Source organism: Lynx rufus, unplaced genomic scaffold (genome assembly GCF_022079265.1).
Source record: "Lynx rufus isolate CCGP_SWC_20201006 ecotype Redwood Valley unplaced genomic scaffold, mLynRuf1.p SCAF_20, whole genome shotgun sequence".
In the NCBI taxonomy this organism is placed as follows: Eukaryota; Metazoa; Chordata; class Mammalia; order Carnivora; family Felidae; genus Lynx; species Lynx rufus.
The window spans coordinates 28,657,417-28,679,589 of NW_025814835.1; the positions used below are offsets into that span (position 1 = coordinate 28,657,417).

Consider the following 22,173-nt stretch of genomic DNA (forward strand, 5'->3'; position numbering starts at 1 on the left):
GGTTGGAACAGAGACTTTAGCCCACAGGTGGCTGTGTGACATGTATGCCTTTAATGGTTCAGTGAGATTGATGGAAGGAAATAGACAATGAAAGTTGAATGTAAGTTGAATGAAAACTGGAAGAAAGCATCAAAAAGACTTTTTCCAAAAGGAAAAAGGAAAGAAACCAGTTCCAACAGTCAGGAGGCCAGAGTGCTAATCTTTAAAAAAAATTTTTTTTAATGTTTATTTATTTTTGAGAGAGAGAGAGAGAGAGAACAAGTGGGGGAGGAGCAGAGAGAGAGGGAGACACAGAATCCGAAGCAGGCTCCAGGCTCTGAGCTGTCAGCATAGAGACTGACGTGGGACTCGAACTCACAAACCGTGAGATCATGACCTGAGCCAAAGCCGGACACACAACCGACTGAACCACCCAGGCGCCCCTAGAGTGCTAATCTTGACTTTGCTCTTCACTAGTTAGCTGTGTGACCTCAGGCCTCAGTTTTTTCCTCTGTGCTATGACAGTGTGGCACCAGAAATAGTCTTGTTAGCTTCTAGAAAGAGAAAGGAAAAGGATGGTGGCTAATGAGATACTGCACGTCCACTGCCTTGTATGGTATGATTGTTAATAGTCATCACTTGTGGATGCTTCTGATGTGCAGAGTCAGTAAATGCCACTTTAACATTGCATTTGGACAGACGCTGCCTTCTTGGCTTCTGTGTTACCTACCAAGGGCACTTGGACCTCTGACCAGGTGATGTTGGGCACGGAGGATGGAGGCTGCAGCAGCATCGTGGGGAAGAAGAGGTTGTAGTGGCCGGTGGCTGCCAGGTACAGGGTCACAGCGATGTTGAAGGGCAGCGTGAAGACGGGGAGGTCCCATTTGCTGAAGATGGTGCCCAGGGCACTGGAGAGGATGGGGCTGCAACAGAAACACAAGAGACTGTTCAAGAAGCTCCGGCCCTGACACTAGACTGAGCAGGAGTAGAGGGGTCCCTGGACTTTCCTGAGGAAAAGCAGCCCGCTGGGTATGTTCTCTGAGCCCGACTGGCCCTGAGCAGATCTCCCTCTGGCCCCTTCCGTGGGCCTGGCACGGTGATGGGGCAGATGCCCAGGCTCCATTTCAGAAAGCGGGAAGACCTAAGGCAAGGGGTCACAGAACTTCCTTGATAAGTCATATAGCTCCACGCTCAGGCATGAGGAGAGAGGACAAGCTGGGGGAGTGACCAGGGAGAGGGGTCTCATTCATTCGTCCATTCATCCATTCATTCAACAAATGTTTGTTGAGCAGCTAAGAGTACCAAGCCTCCATCCAGTGTCCTATGATTTCTGGAGGAGAAGGGGAGCTGAGCCCTGATCCTGTGAGGGCTCTGTCTGATGGCTGGTCCTTTAGCCCACCCTAGGAGGTTGTCTCAGTCTGGTCAGGGGGTTCTAAGGACAGGAAAAAGCTGGTTGTGGCGGGGGGGGGGGGGAGGCAGGAGGAATGAGAAGGTTTCCAGAAACTGACAGGAAGCTGTAGGGTGGCTCTTCACCTTTCTCTGTCCTCTGGTTGAGTAGGACCAGAAACCCTGTTAAGTCTTAAAAAAAAGAGTAAAGAAGGGCTCCTGGGCGGCTAAATCAGTTAAGCATCTGACTCTTGGTTTTGGCTCAGGTCATGATCTCACAGTTTGTGAGTTCAAGCCCCACATCAGGCTCTGTGCTGACATCACGGGGCCTGCTTGGGATTCTCTTTCTCTCCCTCTGTCTCTGCTCCTCCCCAGCTCATTCTCTCTCTCTCAAAAATAAATTAAAAGAAAAAAAAAGAGTCAAGAATGGTAGGTAATGAGAGTGCCTGCAGATCACCTGGCACAGTGCTGTCGCTGTATGACATTAGCAGTTATTTCCAGTGGATGTTTCTGTGAAAGCTAAGTCAATGCCACCTTAAAATTGAGTTTAGACAGACAGCTGGGGAGGTGGGATGAAAAGGTTGGCAGCCCTTGACTGCACCCACAGCCTTAGGAGCAAACTTACCAAGACATGGACATAATGATGACAGGGAACAGAAGCCACCAGTAGTAATTGCCCTTGTCTGAGAACACAGCCATCAGCAGCCCCACCAGCACCCCGTTGTAGCCGTGAAGTCCTGCTGTGATGGCGGACCTGGGGGGATGGAGGAGGGCTGGTGAAGGGGGGACTCCCCAGGGCTAAGGAGGGCCACTGCTTTCTTGGTTTTCCTTCTGACTCACATTTTCCTCAGCTGGGGCCTGACTGCATATACACCTTCAAGCAGATGGCTCCTCTGGGAATGGGAAGGGAAGACATCAACCCTTTGCATTTCCCTGGACAGTGTGTAGATGTTACCAAATAATCAGGGAATGGTTGTGTTTAGTTATTAGTGTCCTTAATCTGAGGAGTTTCTGAGCTTGGAGGCCAGCAGTGAGGAGATGGGAAATGGTCCCCACGGGAAGCGACCTCTGGCTTCATGCTTGGACCCTGGGTCTCCTGGAACTTACCTGTCCTGGCTCAGGATGAGAGCTGTCAAAGTGGACACAACAGTTCCCAAGCAGCCGGAGATGGCCCACCAGGGGTTCTGGATGAAGAGGCCAAGGACGATGAGGATGCCACTGAGGGGGTTGTTCACAAACATCACCTGTGACGTGCCCCGGAGGACCCAGTCAAGGAACTGGAACACTGGGGATTTGTCTAAAATGAACCAGGGCAGGGAGTCGGTCAATGCTCAGGTGTGCTGGCCCTGGGGGAGACTTCAGTGGGCGGGTGGAGGGTCAGGGAAGCTCCATGTCCAATGTGGGTTCACAGGGCACCAGCCCCTGCTGTCACCTGCCCCAGAAGAGGGTAAACCAAGAACCCAAGAGGGTGTTTGACTGCCCAGAAAACTCTTCAGACCCATCACCAGCTGGTTGTGGTCTTTAGGTTGTTTTTCAAGCAGTGGGGATAAGGTACCCTGAGCTATCTATGTCTCCGTGATAGGGGCATGAATTTTCAAGAAGACATATCCAAAAAGATAATTCTTTTGCTGCCTAGAGGGTGTCAAACCCATGGCCTGAGCCCTGGGAAGATTCCTAGAAAGAACTTATCTGAATAGTAGATATAATTCTTCCAAGAGTCATCTGTAGGGTGGGCACTTTTTTAGAACGCTGACTCTAGAATCCCATGCCTAAATGCCCATCCCCTGATGGGATATTTGTTGAGCACAGCTGCTAACATTCAGAAATGAGAGCTCATACACTGACATGTATTGTATTTCTACCCCAAGAGACTGCATTTGTGTCCTACCAGCAAAATCCCTGTCCCTTCTAAAAGACCGAAATGGCACTCAGTCTAGTCTATCAAGAAGGCACTGTGCCTTCTGGGGATGGCTGGAAGTGACACTTTAGGGGTAGGGTCAAGGGCTTTGCTCCCAGGACCTTTACCTTTAAGACCCTCACCACACTCCTTCATCTCCCCTGTGATGTAGCTGAGGGCTCTGCTGACCCTCTTCCCACTGGTGGCCATGTGACTCTGAATCCAGGAAGTCTTGGAAACGTTCGCTTCCACCTTTATCTCAGTGTTCTCCTCCATGGTGTCTAGATCCTGCCCGGGGACAAGAGACAGAAAGACACTCCCACATCCTGTGTTTCTCACCCTGAGAAGCGACACTTGTGCTGGCTCTGGGGCCAAGCTAATATTTTCATTTGCTATTTAGAGAAATTGCTATTTAATCATCTCCGTGTTTCTGTAGACTAGAACACCTTTTTTCTTGTTTGACATGTTACCTCACTTAATATGGCCAACAACCTTGCAGTACAACAGGATACTGTATTTATCCTCATTCTATGGGTGAGGCCTAGGGCATGGATGGAAGGTTCTCATTGGCAAAGGTCAAGGTCAAACAGCAGAATTGATATTTAATCACAGATCTTTAGACTCTTTATTTAAACCATTACTTCTACTATACCACACTCTTTCCAGGTGAACTTATTCCTTATTCCACACCCCCCAACATGTCTAGTCTTTAAAATTTAACTGTCCATAAAATTAAACATATAAAGATTCTGTTTTTGAAAATTGGTACCAGCTTGTTTCCCAAATGCTTGAATGCCAGATTTAGAGAAGACAGATAACTAATTCAAATAAAAGGGATATGAAATTTTATAAAGTAGACTATGAAAAATAGACATTTTTATCCCAGGTAATTATGTTTCTGGAAATATGAATTCAAGAGACATCTTTTCTGGCCCTCTCTCCCTAATCTGCTGCAGGTTCTGTGTCTGTAGGACCCTGCCCGATTCAGGCCACTCTTTACTCACCAGCAATTCAACCGTGGGCTTCCGGTACTGATAGGGAAAAGGGTCTTTGGTTTGCCTCTCCTGGTGTTCGCCTTTTCCAAACACTGGAGTTGAAAGAAAGCACATCATCAATTAGGACACCTCTAGCCTGGCGTATTAGCAGCAAATTCTTACAGTTTTCCTACTCCACTTGAGGAAGCCCAGAACTGTTGTTATCTTGCAGCTGGAAGACCCCTTTTCGTTTTACTGGTCAAGAACGCATTTGGGTTCTCACTTTGGGTAAAAAATGTACATTCCCATGTAAGCAGGACACTTTATACAGGAATTTAGGGAGTTCCGAGACTTGAGTGTTTCGGTCTTGGTGCTTTGGTTCCCTCTTGTGGTCAAGTGTGAGAATGGCAGGCTGGGCTCAACACCCTGTATTTTCAGACTGAAGGGACCATTCCCACTGAATTCATGAGCTTTCAGGGAACCTAAGCACTAGAAGGATGCATCAATGGCACCATGTGCCCACTTTTGAAAGGGCAGGGGCTGCAAATAACAGTGTTTTTGGGAAGTTACACTATGCAGAAGAAACAAACTAATTTTGGAATCTTTGAAAGAAAGGGTGGGAGCAAAGAAAACTCCTCTAGACGTTGAGGCCAGGTGCACGGCACCCTGATGGACCTGCTGCTTGTGTGTGAAGCCCCTCTCTGTCTTCTGTTGAGCAATTCCCACGAAACCCATATCTCAGTTTCCTTTGCACACTCTGCTAGTGCTCCCCGCCCCCTCGGCCCCCAACCACAGTGATAGAGGATGTTTGGAGGGGGATTGTTAGAAGAAAGCCACACAGTCTTCCTTGACATGCTAGTGGCACCTGTCAAATACAAACCCCCAGGCTACAGGGTCCTCGAGCTAGCTCAATGCCCTCTCCATCTTGTGTGATGTTTTCCCACACCACCCCAGGCCTGTGTCTCTGGGATGGCCACTTTTGGTGAGAAACAACGAGGCCTAGATGCGCAAGTGCAAATGCAAGAATATCACTAATGCAGCTTCTGGGAAGCACGCGGTTTGTAAAAAGGACACTAACAGGTCCTCCCCCACTTTGTCCCTTGCCAGCTGTGTGACTCTGGGCAAGTTGGGTCCCCTCCCTGAGATTTAAGGGGCAAAATTAGATTGGCCCTCTGCCCTGGCTCTTCACGTGGCTGCCTTTGAATCTGATTGGGGAAGACTCCTTGTACCCCCGCTTCCCCTGACTCCTCCCTGGCTTCCCCACCTGCTCATTTTTGGCTGCCCTCTGGACCTTCCCCTCTTGGCCTTTGGGAGCCCCCTTCCCTCTGTGGCTCTCCGTTTCCTTGGCCTTGATATCTTGACCGCTGCTGTAGATAAAAACTTTTCACCTCTAGTCCTGTAGGTCATCAGTAGTTTGTGGCTTGGCAGAAATTAGAATCTCATGGGGAGCTTTGAGAGATCCTTATGCCCACCCTGGCTAATCCCCAGACAAATTAGATTGGTGTCGCCAGGGATGGGATGCAGGTGATTCCAATACGTAGTCAAGGCCTATAGAGTCGGCTGCCTGTCCCAGTTCCAGCATCCCCCTGTTCCTGGGAGGGTATAGACACTGGGGTCATGGCTGTGGTCAGAGGTTGGGTGTGGTAAGAATGAGCCTGGTCCTCATGTCTCTCCCTACTACCCTATGAAGTAGGTACTGCCATGGTCCCCATTCTAGAGATGAGTAAATTGAGGACCCGAAAGCAAGGAGGAGGCAGTGCACACCTTTGCTCCTTCTCCGAATGGATGACCACTCGATGTGGAACACGCTCCTGGGCTTGGGGGGCACGGCTTCTGAGCCCTCATCGGCCCTTGGGCTGGTTGTGGCTGTCTGCTCCCCACCAACACCTGGCCAGGGGCAAAATAAGACAGGTCGGTGTCTGCCCTGGCCCGTACCCTGTAAGAGCCAGGCAGGCAGCGCAGGGAAAATCACGTGCAGAAGCTGGAAAGGCAGGCGCGGTGTGCTCTGAAGCTGCAGTAGTAATCACACTGGTGCATTGGATGCAAGCAGCATCTTCCCCCCTTCCTCCCGCTAAAACATCCACTTCCTTTCCCCGCAGAAACCATATCACAGACCATAGACATGTCAAGAGCCAGTCTGCCTTATTACTCCAGCAAGAAACTACCCTAAGACCTACTTAACCGGGCCTTGGCCAGCGTGGATGGTGGACCTGAGCTGGCTGCCGTTTCTGCCCTTCAGCCAGTGCCTGGTCCGCCATCTGTGGCAGGGGGTGTGTGTGGCAGCTCCTCAATCTTGGCGGCCCTTTGGAACCACCAGCTGCTTTAAAAGATGCAGGAACCCTATCCCGGACCAATTTAAAAAATTAAAGTTTTTAAATGCCCATTTTATTTAAAAGATAGCTCCAGTGAGTAGCTTGGGTTGAGAATCACTAATGTGGGTTCTTCTTACTCAAAATGTGGTCCTGGGATCAGCATCATCAAACTCATCTGGGAGCATGTTATAAATGCAGAATCTCAGGTTCCACTGGACTGTCAGAATCAGAGTCTACTTCAACAAGATTCCCCAGCTGTTTCTGTGTACATTAAAGTTTGACAAGCATGAGTCTATGGGGAGGTAAGGGTCTGGGGCTATGACCAGCTACAATAAACCCTCTGCTGAACTTTACTATTTCAGATTTCCACACATGGGGGAGCACAGCACGCTCACTTGGGACAGGGTTTCTCAAAGCTGGGTCTGAGAATCGACACCATCAAGTCGCCCTGGCGGCTTGCTGGGATGCTCGTTCCTGTGCCCACCCCACACTGATCAGCTGGAGTATTTGGTGGTCCCCAAGTATGCAGCTTTAACACATTCTTTAACATTTTTTTTAATGTTTACTTATTTTTGAGAGAGAGAGAGAGACAGAGTGCTAACAGGGGAGGGGCAGAGATAGAGGGAGACACAGAATCTGAAATGGCTCTAGGCTCTGAGATGTCAGCACAGAGCCCAACATGGGGCTCAAACCCACGAACCACAAGATCTGGACCCAGGCCAAAGTCGCGCTTAGCCAACTAAGCCACCTAGGCACCCCTTAACACTTTCTGCTTGCAGCTCCAGTGGACTCTAGAGTTAGATGACTTAGTGGTTTGGAATAGCACCTGGGCATTGTTATCTGCACAAACTGGAAAACTGAGGCTCAGCATGGTTTCTGAAGCTTACCTACAAACAGTGAGCTATGTGACTCTCAGCCCCCAACCCTTTCCTCTGCATTTTGTTGCTCAGAGTCTGGTTTGTGGGCCAGCTCCACGGACATCAAATGCAGACTCTTGGGTCCCATCTCAGACTGACCGACTTGGAATCTTTTTTAAACCAGATCCCCAGCTAACTTGCGTGCACACTGAAGTTGAAAAACTGGTCTAGATCACACTTCTCAGATAAAAATGGCTTTAGCAAAGCTTAGAATATAGCAAGACCAACAATCAGAGAGTATGTGGGACACATATGAGCAAGGAGAGGGGTTTTGTCTATCTTCTCAGATTCAAAGGTAAAACATGCAACCATGTCCATTTCCTCTAGGCTCAGGGTGGGGAAGAAACTATTTCAGCATCCTGTCTGTGGGTCAGCATCGGGCCATAACTTCCCATGCTGGAGAAGCCCCCCCGCCCCAACCCCGATCCCATGCTTGAGATACACCTGGAACATAAGCCTGCTATAGGACACCTGTGCAGACAGGTTTTGCACCAAGGGACAAGGGGGTATCATACATCACCTGATAAAGTGGGGCATTCTCCCAGAGCACCCATCCCAAGTGTGCATCTGCCAGGCTAGAAGGGCCCTTCTGCTGGCCCATTGCTTCTCGTTTCTTATATGTGGAGTGTCAGCTGCCCCAGCCACTCCTGGGCGGAGGAATATTTTACCTTAGCCTCCTAGACCGAGAATTGCATGGAGTTTCAAGATCACACTCTACCTCCTGTGTCCAGAAATATCAACTTACCAAAGTCACACCGTTCATTAATCATAGCACAGCCAGGAGTTGCTCCCAGCTCTCCTGACACCCGATTTGAGGCTCTAAAAATGGCTGCAGAAGGTCTGGCTCACCTTTCATGCCCTGGCCCTTCATTTTTAGCCTCCCAGATTCTGCTACCTGCTTAGGTCCCAGGAAAGTGGGGCAGGGCCCATATTACTATGTGTTCCTAGCGTTGATGTCCCAGCCACAAAAAGCAAAAACAAGAAGTATCTTTCCTTCCCTTGGCAACTTATTTTGGTCTTTATTTGGGGTGAGCTGGGGAGGAGGCATCACATATGGCCCGACACAGGGTTGGCTCTGGGTCTCACACGGGTATTACTGGGGTGCTGGGCTCCACCTCCAGCACCTCTGGAGGTGCTGTGGAGGGCAGTGGCCCCTCTGGCTGTGCTGGATAACAGTTGAGAAAGAAAAGCGGGAACATTGCCACCAAGAAGACTGGAGATAAAGTAACACATTTCCCGCGGCTGTGAAAATACTTAAAGATAAGGGGATAGCAGTTTACTGCTGCTTTTGGGTCAGATTCCCAGGACTTTCATAATGGATAAAGGCGATTTCAAGAATATCATGAACACATCTATCAACTGTTCCAAAAATAAATGTTCCATTGATGTGGTGGGGGATACAAAGAAAACAACAGTAACACTGGCCAGGAACCAGGCTCACTCATCTCTGCATGGCGTTTTTCATTGACAGTTTCTCCAATGCAGGCATGGCTCTCAGAAAGAAATGTGTAGATGCCATAGGCAGCCCTTGCAAACTCAATCTATAGAACTATGGCAGATATTTTGGAGGGGTACCCTCCATTTCGATCTCATATTGTTATGAAGATAAGACAAAAGGCTCTGGGAAACATTTTTGCAGGGCTCACATATCAGATACCTTTTCAGTGAGGCCACGTCCCTCGGATGGCACATGACCCTCTGCCTCCTTCAGTCAGAAGGGCTCCTGGTCCCAGTGCACACCTGGCATTTTATACCTGCCTGCACTGACTCTTACCTTGTCAAGCGTCAATTATGTGCTCTTGTCTGTCACCTTCACAGGATGGTGAGGTCCTTGGAAGCCTGGGTTATACCTGATTGTCTCGGCTCCCCCAGCACCTACCATAAGCCTGGTATTCTGTAGGCACTCAGAAGCATTTGCTGAATAAATTGATGAGGGGTAATTATACTACACATTTTAGTCTCTGAATGGTATAACAAACAATCATTGGATATTTCAGGGTGTGAACTATTTTTAAGAATAATACGTCTCGTCATAATTGTTAAATGCTTGATAAATATTGAAATAAAGGTGAGAGTCTTTTTCATTGGTTGACAGAGGTAATAGCTGAGTTGTGTAGGGCTTTGCAGGTCACAGGGTAAGAGCTGATTATTTTCCGTGGTACTTGGATACAAGAAGGGAAGTTTATAAATGGTGATACAATGCTTGGCCATCTATGACCAACCAACCAGAAACCCAGGAATACTGTGAGAGTGGCTGGAAGAACCCGGTTAATTACAGAGAAAGAAACAGGTCACTGAAGACAGAGATCATGCTTGATAGGATTTGTTTTCAATAACCGGCATGTTCCACAGGTTCCTTCTGGGTGGCCACAAAGCCCTAAGTGGTTCAGAGGTGGGGCTGGGTGTTCTATAGCCCAAGAGCAATTTTGTTCATAACTCACTTTTTCTGCCCCTAACATCATGGCACACATAGAAAATAGTGTGTGGCACGGTGCAGTAAATAGATAATGTTGTTTATGGCCAGAGGGCGTAGGCCCTCGGACTCCGGCCCCACCAGGCCCACCTGGCCCCTCGGGGGGCCAGTGGTTGCTCTGCCAGCCCAGCTCTGTGTGCTCTGCTGTACACGGTTGGAAAGCTCTGTCCCTCATAGCCCGTGGGTAAACCTTAGCGGCTCACTAACTCCTCGGCCTGCCTGCCTTGTGTAGGAGCCACGGCTCTCCTGCTCTGACAAGCTTTATTAAGCATCCCAATGCATGTAGCTTCGCACTGCCATTTCAGGGGCACTGTGTCCGCCCTCGAGGATTGCCACCATCCTGTGTTTTTATGGGCAAGAGTCCAGCAATGCTTTCCTCCCATTGACTCACACAAGGAAAGAACAGTTATGAGCCACAGTATTTGTTCAGAAACACTTTCTGGAGAGCAGTGTCCCATAGTACTTATGCCTCTACTGACGTCGAACGTACAGAAAATGTCAACCATTCAAATACCAGGGTTAAAAAAGAATTTGTAGAGGAGGCTGTCAAATACAATTTTGAAGCCTATTGGAATTTCTTTGAGAGGAACCGAGCAAACCCAAACCATGTATGACATCGTTCAGAGGATGAAAACTGATCTAGTCCATCTTACTGAAAGTCAATCTTTAATCAAGCAGGCCCACGCCGAAATTATTTCTACAAGTTGTCTTCCTCAGATTTTGAACAGGTGTTACTGTCTCCTGCAGGTGGATCGATGCCATCCACACATCACTTACAATGTCCAACATATGGAACATCTGGAACCTACCATCAAGATCCATTTGTTACTCCTCCCAAAATAAGAGTTACCCCCCAACCCCCCACTCCAAACCCACCTGTGTATCATTCCATCTGTGACACCAAATAAAAGGCCAGGGAAAGTTCTGGGCCATTGTACACCAGCTTCTTCTCTGGTAGCGGTGTTTCCATACCCCTTGCCCCACATCCTCTTTCCTCTGCCTCCCTTCTCTCCATTATCTATGGCAGACATAGCTAATTAGTCATAGCAGTCTCTCTCAATATGTTCCCCAAACAGCCTCAGACTCCTTTTTAACACAATTCTCAGACAACCAATACTAATTATTTAGAGTTGGCACTTGAGAGTAAACTAATTTTCTCCCTCTAGCCTTCAAGGAAGGTGTCGATGCTGTACAAGTTTGAGAGAAGGGGTATATCAAGGCTATGGTGTTGACAGCTAGCAGAGAGGCCTGGCCACAGGCATCTTCAAGCCTCACAGGATAGCCTTCCCTCAGCAAGGTCACAAAAGCTCACATCCTTTGGTGCCAGTTTTGGAGGAGATTGCATGCTTTACAAGGTTGTCCATTCTCTGATAAGACAACTTCAATATCCTGGAATCTTCCTTATGGGGTGGCTATCTGTCTTGCAGAAACACTCACTCTCTGTACTACACATAATATGTCTACAGTAATCTAAGATGGCTGTGTAAGAGAGGAGCACCAGAGGTACAGGTTAAGTTGGGATGTTACGATGTTTGTATATACTGAGATTGTCTAGTTCTATTGGCATGTCTGAGGAAGGGGTACTGAGGAGAGGGGCCAAGATGCCTGGACCAGGTACCTCCACCCTGGAAACAGCAGGTAGTGATGCCTGGGAAGGAAGTTTTCAAATTTACTGCATTAGCTTCCCACAGTTCAAGTCCACATGGTGCTGCCCCAGGAACCACACTGATGTCAGAGCCATGGGTCACAAAATTGTGGAAAGGATAACAAATAGTGTGAAGGCTTACCCAGTGGGCAGCTAGTTCAGTAAGGGGATTGAAGGTGGATGGATTAACCAGGTTCCATCACCACATGACGTGTGAGTTGGGACCCCTGGACTTTTTTCCAGGCTCTTTTATCATCTGGACAGGTCTTTGGACTAACCATGGTTTCCTTATCTATAAAGTAAGGGCTTTGAACTATACCTATTTAATAGCTCTTTCAGCTAGAAGCTTCCAGAATCTAAACTCTCTTTAGAATACTTAGTAACATTCCCATCTCAGGACTAGCTTCCCCAGACACCACAGCCCAACAGAAGAAAGGGATAAAGAGATCAGCCTTTCTTTTTTTGTCTCTTCCTTTGAAAAGTCAGATGGTCTTGTTGGCTGGGGTGGGGGTGAGGGGACCTACGGTTCAGTTCTCTCCCACAAGACCTCTTACCTGGGCTCCTTTTGACGTTCTGCACAGGGTTGGAGGAATCTAGACCATTGGGATGTGGCAAGAAGCTTCTTTCAGACTGAGTGGCGTTTCTGGTCCTCAACTCCGGATGCTGGACTTTCCCCTAAACCCAAAGCCCTTTGCTTCCTGGATCCCTTCTGCCCATCCTCTTGCTGGTCCTCTGTAAGTTCACTTTACATTCCCTGATCCTATGCCTGGCACACGTCTTCCAGTTGAGAAAGGGTATCATGGAGGAGGAGGGAGAGGAAAGACAAATCTTCTTTTTGCAGCTTGCTCTCACACTGGCCTTCCTGACAAAAGATTACCTTCTACACACCCTGAGGAGGACTGGCTCTGGCTACCATGGTTCTCCCACCTGCTTTGATCAGGCAGGTTTCCTTTAAAGGGGCAGAGCGGGGGATTGTGTAGTAGGAGCTTCCCTGTCCTTCCTAAATTACTCCTTTCATTAGAAATTTGCTCTAGCACTTGCCTTTAAAGTAATCATCTAAGTGTTGTCTTCTCAGGGGGCCAATTGCCTTCCAACCTCAATAAACTCCCTTAACTCCCCATATAGGCAGGGCACACGCTGGGGAACAGTATTGCCATCAGCATCTTGATGGAAATTTCTGCATAGTCCAATAATAGATGCTGTCCTTCTGGTTCTGTGGAAAATTTCAGACCTGTTCTCCTTCTGACTTTTCCTGATGGGGGTCCCAGGGACTCACCATGAGACCCTCTCAGAGCAAGAAGGGCATGACCTAACTCCTGCCTCCAGAAAGGACTTGAGGTCTATATATTAGGAAAGATGGCCCTCCCACATCCCATAGGGCTGTGGGGTCTGGTGGGCTGGAGTTTGAGGAGGGGGGCCCAATCTAAACATGTTTTGTTTGGCTTTGTGGTATGATGGGTCAAGCATCACTCCCCCCCACCCCCTCCCCAGCCAGCCCCAGGTTTGTGTATCTCCCCCTGCTGCACCCCTACCATGCACACACACACATACTCTGTCAGTGATGGGGTGTGAGGCGGCCTACCCAGGTTTAGAAATAAAACCTCACACTGAGGAAATTAGCTACACCTGAGTAGACAATCTCCCCACTGACGTCAAAGGCCCCCTTCCCACCATGCCAGGTGTTTTAGAACTGCCAAAGAGGGGTCCTGATCACGGAGATCCTTCTGAAGAAGGAAAGCAAACAAAGGGGGGAGGAGCTGGAGGGCCCAACATTCCAGGGACAGGTGTGGAGCTGACTAGAGATCAGTCCCCTGCATAGGGTCCCTACTTTGGTATTGCTAGCTCAGGGCCCATGGATGTCTGCCAATGACACTTTTCCTTGTTCCCCAGCTGGCAGTCCTTGGCTCAGCCCTGCATGTCGTATCTGTTATCCTCTTGCTCTGGTCTTTCCTGAGGGTTCCTGAACTTCTTATGGTGTAGTCCCTCCAGACCCCTAAGCATCCATCCGCCCTAGAAGTGACAGGAAATATGCCATCTGAGCACAACATGTAACTGGTGTGAAAAGACAGGAAATAATTCTGAGGAGCCATTCACAAGCTCACATGCAGCCCACGGGCAACTTAGACATGTAGAGTATATGTCATACACACTAAGGGTGGGGCAATCAAGTGCTGTCCTGTGAGACAGAAGATCAAGATGGAATCTTGTCCCAGAGAGATCTTACTGAAGGCTGCAGCTCAGATACCACGGCTCCCCAAGACATCTGTCTATCTCTACAGATTATTTCCTTAAAGCCTCAATCAGAATTCACATCAGAACAAAGTTTTCTTCACAGATCTCATGGGTCCCTTCAACTCCACATTTCCAATCTTGTAAAGGGAGGAGGGATGCACTGACTACTAGGGGCTAAACTTGGGGAGGTCAGATTTTTCCAGAATAGGCCAGAGTTTAGGTGGAATAAATGCATGCTGAGTTAGATGGTCTCCAAAGAGCAACTTCCTTTACTTAATTCTGTTCCAGCAGCCCATTCAGCTGTAGGAAGGGGCTGGGGGCTCCTACTTATCTATTTACAGAGAGTAAGAAAGACTTTTTTTTTTTTTTTTTTTTTTTTTTTTTTTTTTTTTTTTTTAGCAATTCCTCATCTCTCTCCTTGGAGTCTTGCAATTCTGGTTTCACTAGGGACAGAAGTGTTCCCTATGGATTCTTCTATCTTCTTTGAATGGCAAGAGGCGGGAAAAGCCAGGCAAGTAAAACAGTTTCACATAAAAAGTGAATGCCTTTCAAGTTGCCAAATGAAACTGTGGTTTATTGAGTAGAAAGCATACCCACACTGAAATTGCCAACTCCTAACTAGTTTGGATTATAGCTACCCCCAGACTCTCACAACCTTTATGACCCAAGGAAACAAAGCTCAGACTCATATAGGAAGCATAAACAAACTGGGGCACATGGGTTTGATGTAACTACAAATGCAGGCCATGAAGATTTGAGTTTCCAAATGGGCAGATCTTAGAAGATTGACCCAAAGAAGAACTCCCCGAGAGGGGAGAGTGATAGGGGACAGTAATTCAAGGACAAGGCATAGTTGGCTGATGTTGGCCCCTTAACTTGCATCTGCACAAGCAACCATGTTGAGTATTTTGGTAAACTAACCAAGTGGCTAAAGGCCAAGCTATAGGAAAATCTGTAAAGGCAACAATGGTGTGCTTTTGGTACATTTGATCTCCATATTCTTAACTTTTTGTCATCTCAGTGATGCTTCTTTCTCATTCCTCTATAGGAATCCAGGGCCAGAATATCACAGAAACTATTGTTGGAAGAGAGAGGCTACATTGTCATCTGGTCTACCCCCACCCAAAGCAAGCATCCCCAACAGGCGTCTAGTACTGCCTTTGTTCTTGTATTGCCAAAGCAGGGAACTCAGGGTCTCACAGGACTATTTCTCAGACAACTTGCATTGAGAAAAAGCACCCTTATCCATTGATTCAAAGTCTGCCTGCTTGTCATTCCCACTTAGTTGTCCTTGTTCTACCCTCTAAAGTAATGCTGAGTAAGCTGACTTCTTCCATGTGCATTACCTCATACTGCAGATAGCCATGGCCCTAGCCATTTCTTTTCTTCTCCAAGCCAAATATAACAGTGTCATCCTCATTTCTGATGAAATAAGGGGGCTTCAGACCTCATTCACCCAGCTTGGCCTCACCTAGCATGTCCTCCATTGCCAAAGACTCTCTCAGAGTATGCTACCCACTTTTTTCCTACTTTCCCCTCCTTTTCCATCCAACCTATTCTCAGAAGTGACTCCTTCAACTTAAGATGCAAATGATTGATCATGCTTATTATGTTACCTTCCCGGGATTGTTTATATTTTAACAGGTTCAAAGTCCTGACCTGAGGGGATGGCTAGGAATGTTTGGGCATCAGCTAATGGCAAGATAGAGGACAAGAGACAAGGCATAGAAATCTTCTTGGGACCCTTACCTTCTTTCTTGATACTTTTCCTGGACAGAAGACCAATCTAACCAGATAATTCACTCAAAATAATGAAACTGGTGCTGTGAACTTACGTGACTTAGGCAATCTGTGGTGTTATCCTCATCATCACCTCAGGTGAGACTATTCACCTGGCCAGGCAAATTCCCATAAAATGAATTCCTTGAAGGCAGGAGCTGGGTTGATTCTTTCCTGGTTTGTTGTCAAGTAGAGACCTGAGTAACATATTAATAGTTCCTCATACATGTCTTCTGGATGAATGAGTGAATGAGGTCAGACCATAAGGCAGAATTTCTAGGGCCTTGGCTCATGAAAATTGGCAAGTAGCCTTGGGCACAACAACAAAACAATATAAACATACATGGATATTGAAGTTTGGTCCCCATCCCTAAGATTTTCTGAAATGAAACATACAATTTTTCAGCTAAAAAATTCAACTTATCTCTTGAATTGAAGGAAAGAAAGGCTACTGTTGGGATTTGAATCAGTGACCTGCAAGATCAAATGGAAGAAATATCTCAAAGCAAAGCAAAAATACAAATGGTAAAAACTGCGAAGGAGGTAAAGCAACTTGGAACAGAGGTCAAGGAGACTGAACACGTGGATAATAGGCATTCTGGATATAGAAGAAGGAAAGGATGGAGAAAGAGCAATAATCAGACAAATGTTGGAAGAAAAGCTGCTGAGCTGAAGAAAGATTTAAGTGTTGCAGATTTAAAGGCAGGACTGATGAGACAAGACACACACTTATGCTTTACTTAATAAAATTCCTGAAATCCACTGATACGGAGAAGATCTTACAATCTTCTAGAAAGAAAGAACAGGTTATTTACAAAGGAAAAAAAATAATGAAATTGACATCAGAGTTTTTATTTGTAACACTTGAAAGCCAGAAAATAAAGAGCAATGGTTACAGGCAGCTGAAGGAAAGGCTGGGGCCCAGGGACCCCCAGCCAAAATGCCATTCACATGCAGGGCGAAGAAACTTTGTGGATGTGCAGAGTCTGAGAACACGTCACCCATATTCTCTCACATTATTTGAACAAAACACTCAATATTCAAGCAAGGGTTCTAAACAAGTAACAAATGAATCACAACAAAACGGGAAGGTGCAGAATAGAGGAGACAGTGATAGAAAGTAACATGTCCACTATACGTAGTAAACTCCAAATGGACAATGATAGAATTACTGGGAATGTGGGGCATAGAGGCCAAGGAAGGATTCTTGCAAAAATGAGAGGTAAGGGAAAAAAACTGAAAATGATAAATAATCTCAGCATAGATCCAGGGGTGGGTGATGCTGGAGAAGTAAAAGTATTGTAAGAATGGGGGCTTAGGGGAGGAGAATAGTGAAAGTGGCATATGGGCTTTAGTTCTTCAGAGTGGGGAAGGAGCATTGGAGAAATGGGAAATCTTGTCAGGGTAAACTATTTGGCATCTTGTTTTTATATAATAATAGAGAAATATACTTTTGATCATGAGTGTTGGAAAAGAAGTAGGAATGACTAGTGAAATGGAAAAGAATGGTAGATCTTCCAAATGAACAAAGGAAAGAAAGAAAAAGATGATAATGTGATCAAACTTGCCAAATGAGGAAACCGAAAAAGCAAAAGCAGTAATCACAAATAAATGGTACAAAATAAAGTAAGGTGGAAGAAGTAAAACCAGCATATTGATGGTTACACTAAATAGGAAGAGATTAAATTATCCTATTAAATTATAGAAACACTAAGATTAGGTTAAATACAAAAACTTTGTTAAATGCTATTTTTAACAAATACAGTTAAAAGAAAATGATGAAGGTTGAAACAAAGGGATAAGAAAACACTAGGAAGAAAAATAGGTATGGCAACATTAATGTCAGGTTGGAATAAAGTTAAAAGCATGAATGAGGATAGAAATAGGTAGCATGTAATAGTAAAAGATAACATTTATGAAAAATCAATGACAGTTATAGTCAATGGGCACCAAACAAGGTAGTTGCTAAATATTTGAGACAAATGTCATAAAAATGCAGAGTTTCATGAAACTATACAATTATAGTTGAATTTTAATAAACTCTTTTCAGAATTAAGATCCTATAGACAAAAAATAAACAAGCACATAGAAGAACTGAATGATGCAATTAATAAATAAATTTAATATGTATTTCCTTCAAATCAAAAATTTGCATTTTTTATCTCCAAAATCAATCAAGTACTTGGCTGCAAAGAGAGATTCATATAATTTTAAAACAGAGATTTTACAGGCCATCCTCTCTGCTCATAATCTAATAAAACTAGATATACAAAATTAAAATATATCAAAAGATCCCAAGTGCTAGAAATTAAGCAATACATTAAATAATTTTTGGACCAAAGAGAAATCAAAACTAAAATTACAAACTATTTAAAAACTGATTAAAGTAGAATACTTTATTCCAAAACCTATATCACACAGCTATAGTTGTACTCAGGGGGAAATTAATAGCCTTAAAATGCCTTTGTTGTTAAGGAGAAAGATGTAAAATGAAGAAACTTCACATCAATTTTAAAACATTAGGAGAAAATGAACATTTAAATAAATCATGGGAAAACAGGAAAAAGAAATCAATAAAATAGAAAACAAACCAAACTGTAGAAAGGACAAATGAATCTCAAACTGCTTCTTTGAAGAAGACAATAAAATGGATGAACCCCTCACATACTTGATTAGGGAAAAGAGAGCAAAATTCCATAAGACTGGAAAGAGAAAGGAGAGCCATAGATACAGGACAGATTGAAATTACTGTATGAGAACATTATGAGTAACACTATGGCAACATTGGTTTAAATCTAAAGAAGATGCATTATTTCTTAGCAAACAAACTGAAGTTTTGACCAAGAAGACGTAGAGAACTTGACTATGGAACTTGGCTATGTCAGTTATCATAGACAAGACTGAAAGATGAGCTGAGATTGATCATTTAAAAATACAGCAGAACGACACTGTTTCATGGCAGACAGTGGAGCTCTTCCATGAGGAGTAGAGGAGACTGGAAAGGGGGTGGGGATGATGAGGTCAGAGGGAGGAAATGAGAAGGTCTGAGGAGGGAATAGTGGAGACAGGGAGGGGGGTGTGATTGGGACAGGTTAGGACAGCACCTCCTCTACTGTCCCCTGATGCCCAACATACATTCCTTCTCTTTTTAATGCCTATTTATGCTCAGCCATATTTACGTCCAACTACCATTTGTGCACCCAAGAGCTGCTGCCTGGAGTTTAGGATGATAGCAGCAAAGCAGCTGGGTTGTGTACCCCAAATCTCTTCTCCTTCTCTCCTGGTGGCTCGCTCCTGTGCAACCTCATGTTGGTGATAGTGTCTCTGCTGTTAAAGCTCCTGCCCCTACTCATCCAGTGGGCAGTGGGATGGGAAGGAGCTGGTGAAGTCAGGACAAGGTCACTGCAGGGAGTTCTCCAACCCCCCTATCACTATTTGGGCTACTTCAGAGGACATCTGGGCATCTGTTTATGGCCCACGTGCAGGACCTGCATAGGGCTGACTTTTCTTAGAGGGATGGGGAATTCTCATTTCTGCCCCACCCTTCTCCATGCTCATGAGAGACACAAAGCATCTGCCCACCAGGCTGGCTTAATAAGATTTGTTCTGCTCCAGGAGGAGCCTGTTTGACCACATTGGGGAAATACCATCGATTTTCTGCCTCTTAATCCCAAAAGATGTCTTTTGAAAGCATTTCATCACTCCTGGACAACATCTCTTGGCAAGAATTCAGTGATTCACAATACTTCATCCAGACAGTTCTTTATTATTTTAAATTAGTAGGTGTTTTCCTATTTCTACCTACATATCTGGCCATCTTTATTATAGTGTATTATAGAATTTCTGAGGCCCTATGGTTTTTGCTGAACATACTTTTTCCTTTTTCTGAACCACTTAGCTTTTATCCATGTTTCTTCATTGAGTTTGACAGCTGGCAATGCAGTTAACATTTAATTTCTACAGGGGTGAAAGTGGGAACTTGGGAGGAAAAAAAACCCCAGTACCTGTAACTGAAGTGGACCTTGTTAATGACAGAGACGTGGGGTGAGAAAGAAACGGACAAGAGACACTCTTGTCCAAGTACACACACACATACATACATACACCCCCAAATAGTTTTCCTGTCCTGGAAATCCAATACAAAGCACAGTTTAAACACAGCTCCCATCAGATCCAGTTCTTGGGGTGGAGAGTCTCCTGGGCTTAAGTAGGTTTCCAGGTGCAATTGTCCATAATGAATGAACACGTCAACTGGTTCTGTTATCTCTTGTTAGAATGTTTTGGGGGTGGCTCTCCCCTCCCTTTTGGGTAATTTAGTCCTGCCTGGAAGCCTGGCAGGGAACTGAAGCCCCATACTTTGTATAGAGGGGTTCATGCATCTCAGAATGGCAGGACCCTCTGGCCCTCACCACTACTCCCCTCCAAGCTTGGGATTCTAGGAGCCTCCCTGCTCTTCCTGCTGGAAACTCCTGTGCTAAAGGTCAGGTTTCTCCCCCGCTCTCATGGTGGTATGCCTGTTGGCAGAGGTGGAAACAGAGTGAGGGAATGGAGGAGGGGGAAGCTTAGGGGTGGTTCCCAGACATTTCCATGGGAGGAGAGCCTGTTTAAAACTGTAGCCCCTAGTGTCTGGGGTCTATCAAAGAGCCTCAGATCTTCCAGATTCTGGTCATAGTAATCTCACTTTCCTAAAAAGCTTCCAGTATCACCCAGCATATAAATGGTTATGTGGCTGTCTGTTGTAAAGAATTTGGTGATGTCCTATGGGCCTGCTGCCCACAAGCTCCTAACCATTATTATGGTGAACATCCATGTCAGGCACTGGCTAAGTTCAGCTTTTGGGTCCAAACTAGTTTGTTTGTTTAATAGAGTCTTCTTGGAATACAACCATGTTCATTCATTTATATGTTGTCCAAGACTTTCATGCTATAATGACACAAGTGAGTCTTTCTATAGACAGAATAAAAAATATTTACTATTTGACCCTTTCCAGAAAAAGTTTGCTGAGCCCTGATCTACATATAAAGACTGAATGTAAACTAATGGCTGTAATTGGGAAGTTAAAGTATGAAATTCATGGATAATTGTTGGTCCTACTCAGGCTAACCATTTGTTTTAAGTATCACAGACTTGATAAAGCTTCCAACACCCATAAGCAAATAGGAAAATAAAATAAATTTCCCCAGATTTTCACACATTGAAATCAGATACTTTTCTCAATTGAGATCTCTACTCAAAGTTGCTGGTTTGACTTATACTAAGAAATGCTTATCCTTCATAATTTTATCCTCCATAATAAAACTCATATATGGGATTCTAATCTTTATTAATTGCTTCCTGCTATTAGATATCATCTTGCCCTTTCCTCTGACCAATGAATGTTTGAAATATCCTATTTAGACACTCCCAATTCCCTAATTATCTCTTTTGACTTTAACAGTCTATCAGTGTGAAATTCCTCTTTTTTGTAAAGCTGGGTGTGCCCATCAACCACTAGCTAAGCGCACTAAGGCACCTTCAACTCTTTGTGCATATCCCCTGAATTTCCACACACTCTGTTTCTGTATCTGCCTAGGAACCACTCAGCAAGTTCAATTTTACAGCATCTATTATTTAGTTAAACATGCCAAGAAGATCATCTTGTAATCATCTTCCCAAAAGACTAAATAGAAACGTTTTTGCTTTAAGACAATGACATTTAAAGCACATGTCTTACTTCTAACTCCAGCAAGCTCATACCAACATTCTCTAATGTCACACATGGATAGTTATGGTGATCTGTGCAGAGAGAGAAAAATAAGCCATCAGGATAAGGGAGGCACAGGTGTGTTTGGTTACACAGGTGCAAGGAGAGGCACAGAAGGTGAGTGCTGTTGCTGATTGACCCAGAGTTGAGACCACAGGGAGCAGACACCAGGTCCAGGCAAAGAGCATTTCAGCCTAGAAATGGGCTAGTCACCGCTGGGGGACTTCTCTTCTTCAATGTTCTTCACTGTCAGGTAGTAGATGCGGTTGGCCTCTGGGTAGGTGACTTTGCTGAGTGGGAGCTTATAGATGGCAGGGTTGTTGGTTGTCAGGAGCAGGAAGATGAGGGTGGAGAGGCAGAAGGCCCAGGTGCCTGACGGCACACCAATCTGGAAGCAAAAGTATTGGGGTCTGAAAATGGTCCTAGGCTCCAGGGACCCTGGGGGAGAAGGCTGTGGTAGCAGCTGAGGATGGGGATCCTTCCCTATTGATGACATCGGTTTTTAGGTTCATAAGATAAGGTTAGTTTGGTCTAGGAATCTGAGATATTGGTACCTTTGGGCACAATCAGAATCTTTTAATGATGGAGTTGAAAATCAGCCTAGGTACGACTTCCCACATCCAGCCACACACAAGTACCTCCATCTGTCCATCTAGGTTCTCCACTGCTGGTTATACCACTCTTTTGTGCGCACACACAGCCACCTCCAACACACCTCAGAGGCACATATATGCAATTTCCAGTCCTTCTCTGGACATTTGTCCTGGATAAACCTTGACAAAGGCATTGTGTGGATACAAGCTACCAGAATGCATTCAGGATTCTTTCACAAACTG

At 45.5% G+C, this 22,173-nt stretch overlaps 1 protein-coding gene and 1 long non-coding RNA gene across 2 annotated transcripts in view; one reads left to right on the forward strand and one right to left on the reverse strand.

Annotated features, from left to right (window-relative positions):
- SLC14A2 (solute carrier family 14 member 2) overlaps positions 1-22,173 on the reverse strand; it is a 52,939-nt gene that overhangs the window by 8,038 nt on the left and 22,728 nt on the right. Inside the window, exons 9-15 of the mRNA XM_047086372.1 lie at positions 21,551-21,725; positions 6,001-6,123; positions 4,267-4,349; positions 3,391-3,550; positions 2,473-2,662; positions 1,991-2,119; positions 710-902 (exon numbers count right to left, since the gene is read on the reverse strand). Of these exons, the coding sequence (XP_046942328.1) occupies positions 710-902; positions 1,991-2,119; positions 2,473-2,662; positions 3,391-3,550; positions 4,267-4,349; positions 6,001-6,123; positions 21,551-21,725 (1,053 nt within the window). The remainder of the gene's footprint in view (positions 1-709; positions 903-1,990; positions 2,120-2,472; positions 2,663-3,390; positions 3,551-4,266; positions 4,350-6,000; positions 6,124-21,550; positions 21,726-22,173) is intronic.
- On the forward strand, positions 665-10,880 carry LOC124517118 (uncharacterized). The gene is made up of 2 exons (XR_006963305.1): positions 665-1,008; positions 10,686-10,880. It is a non-coding gene; the product is annotated as an uncharacterized LOC124517118 (long non-coding RNA).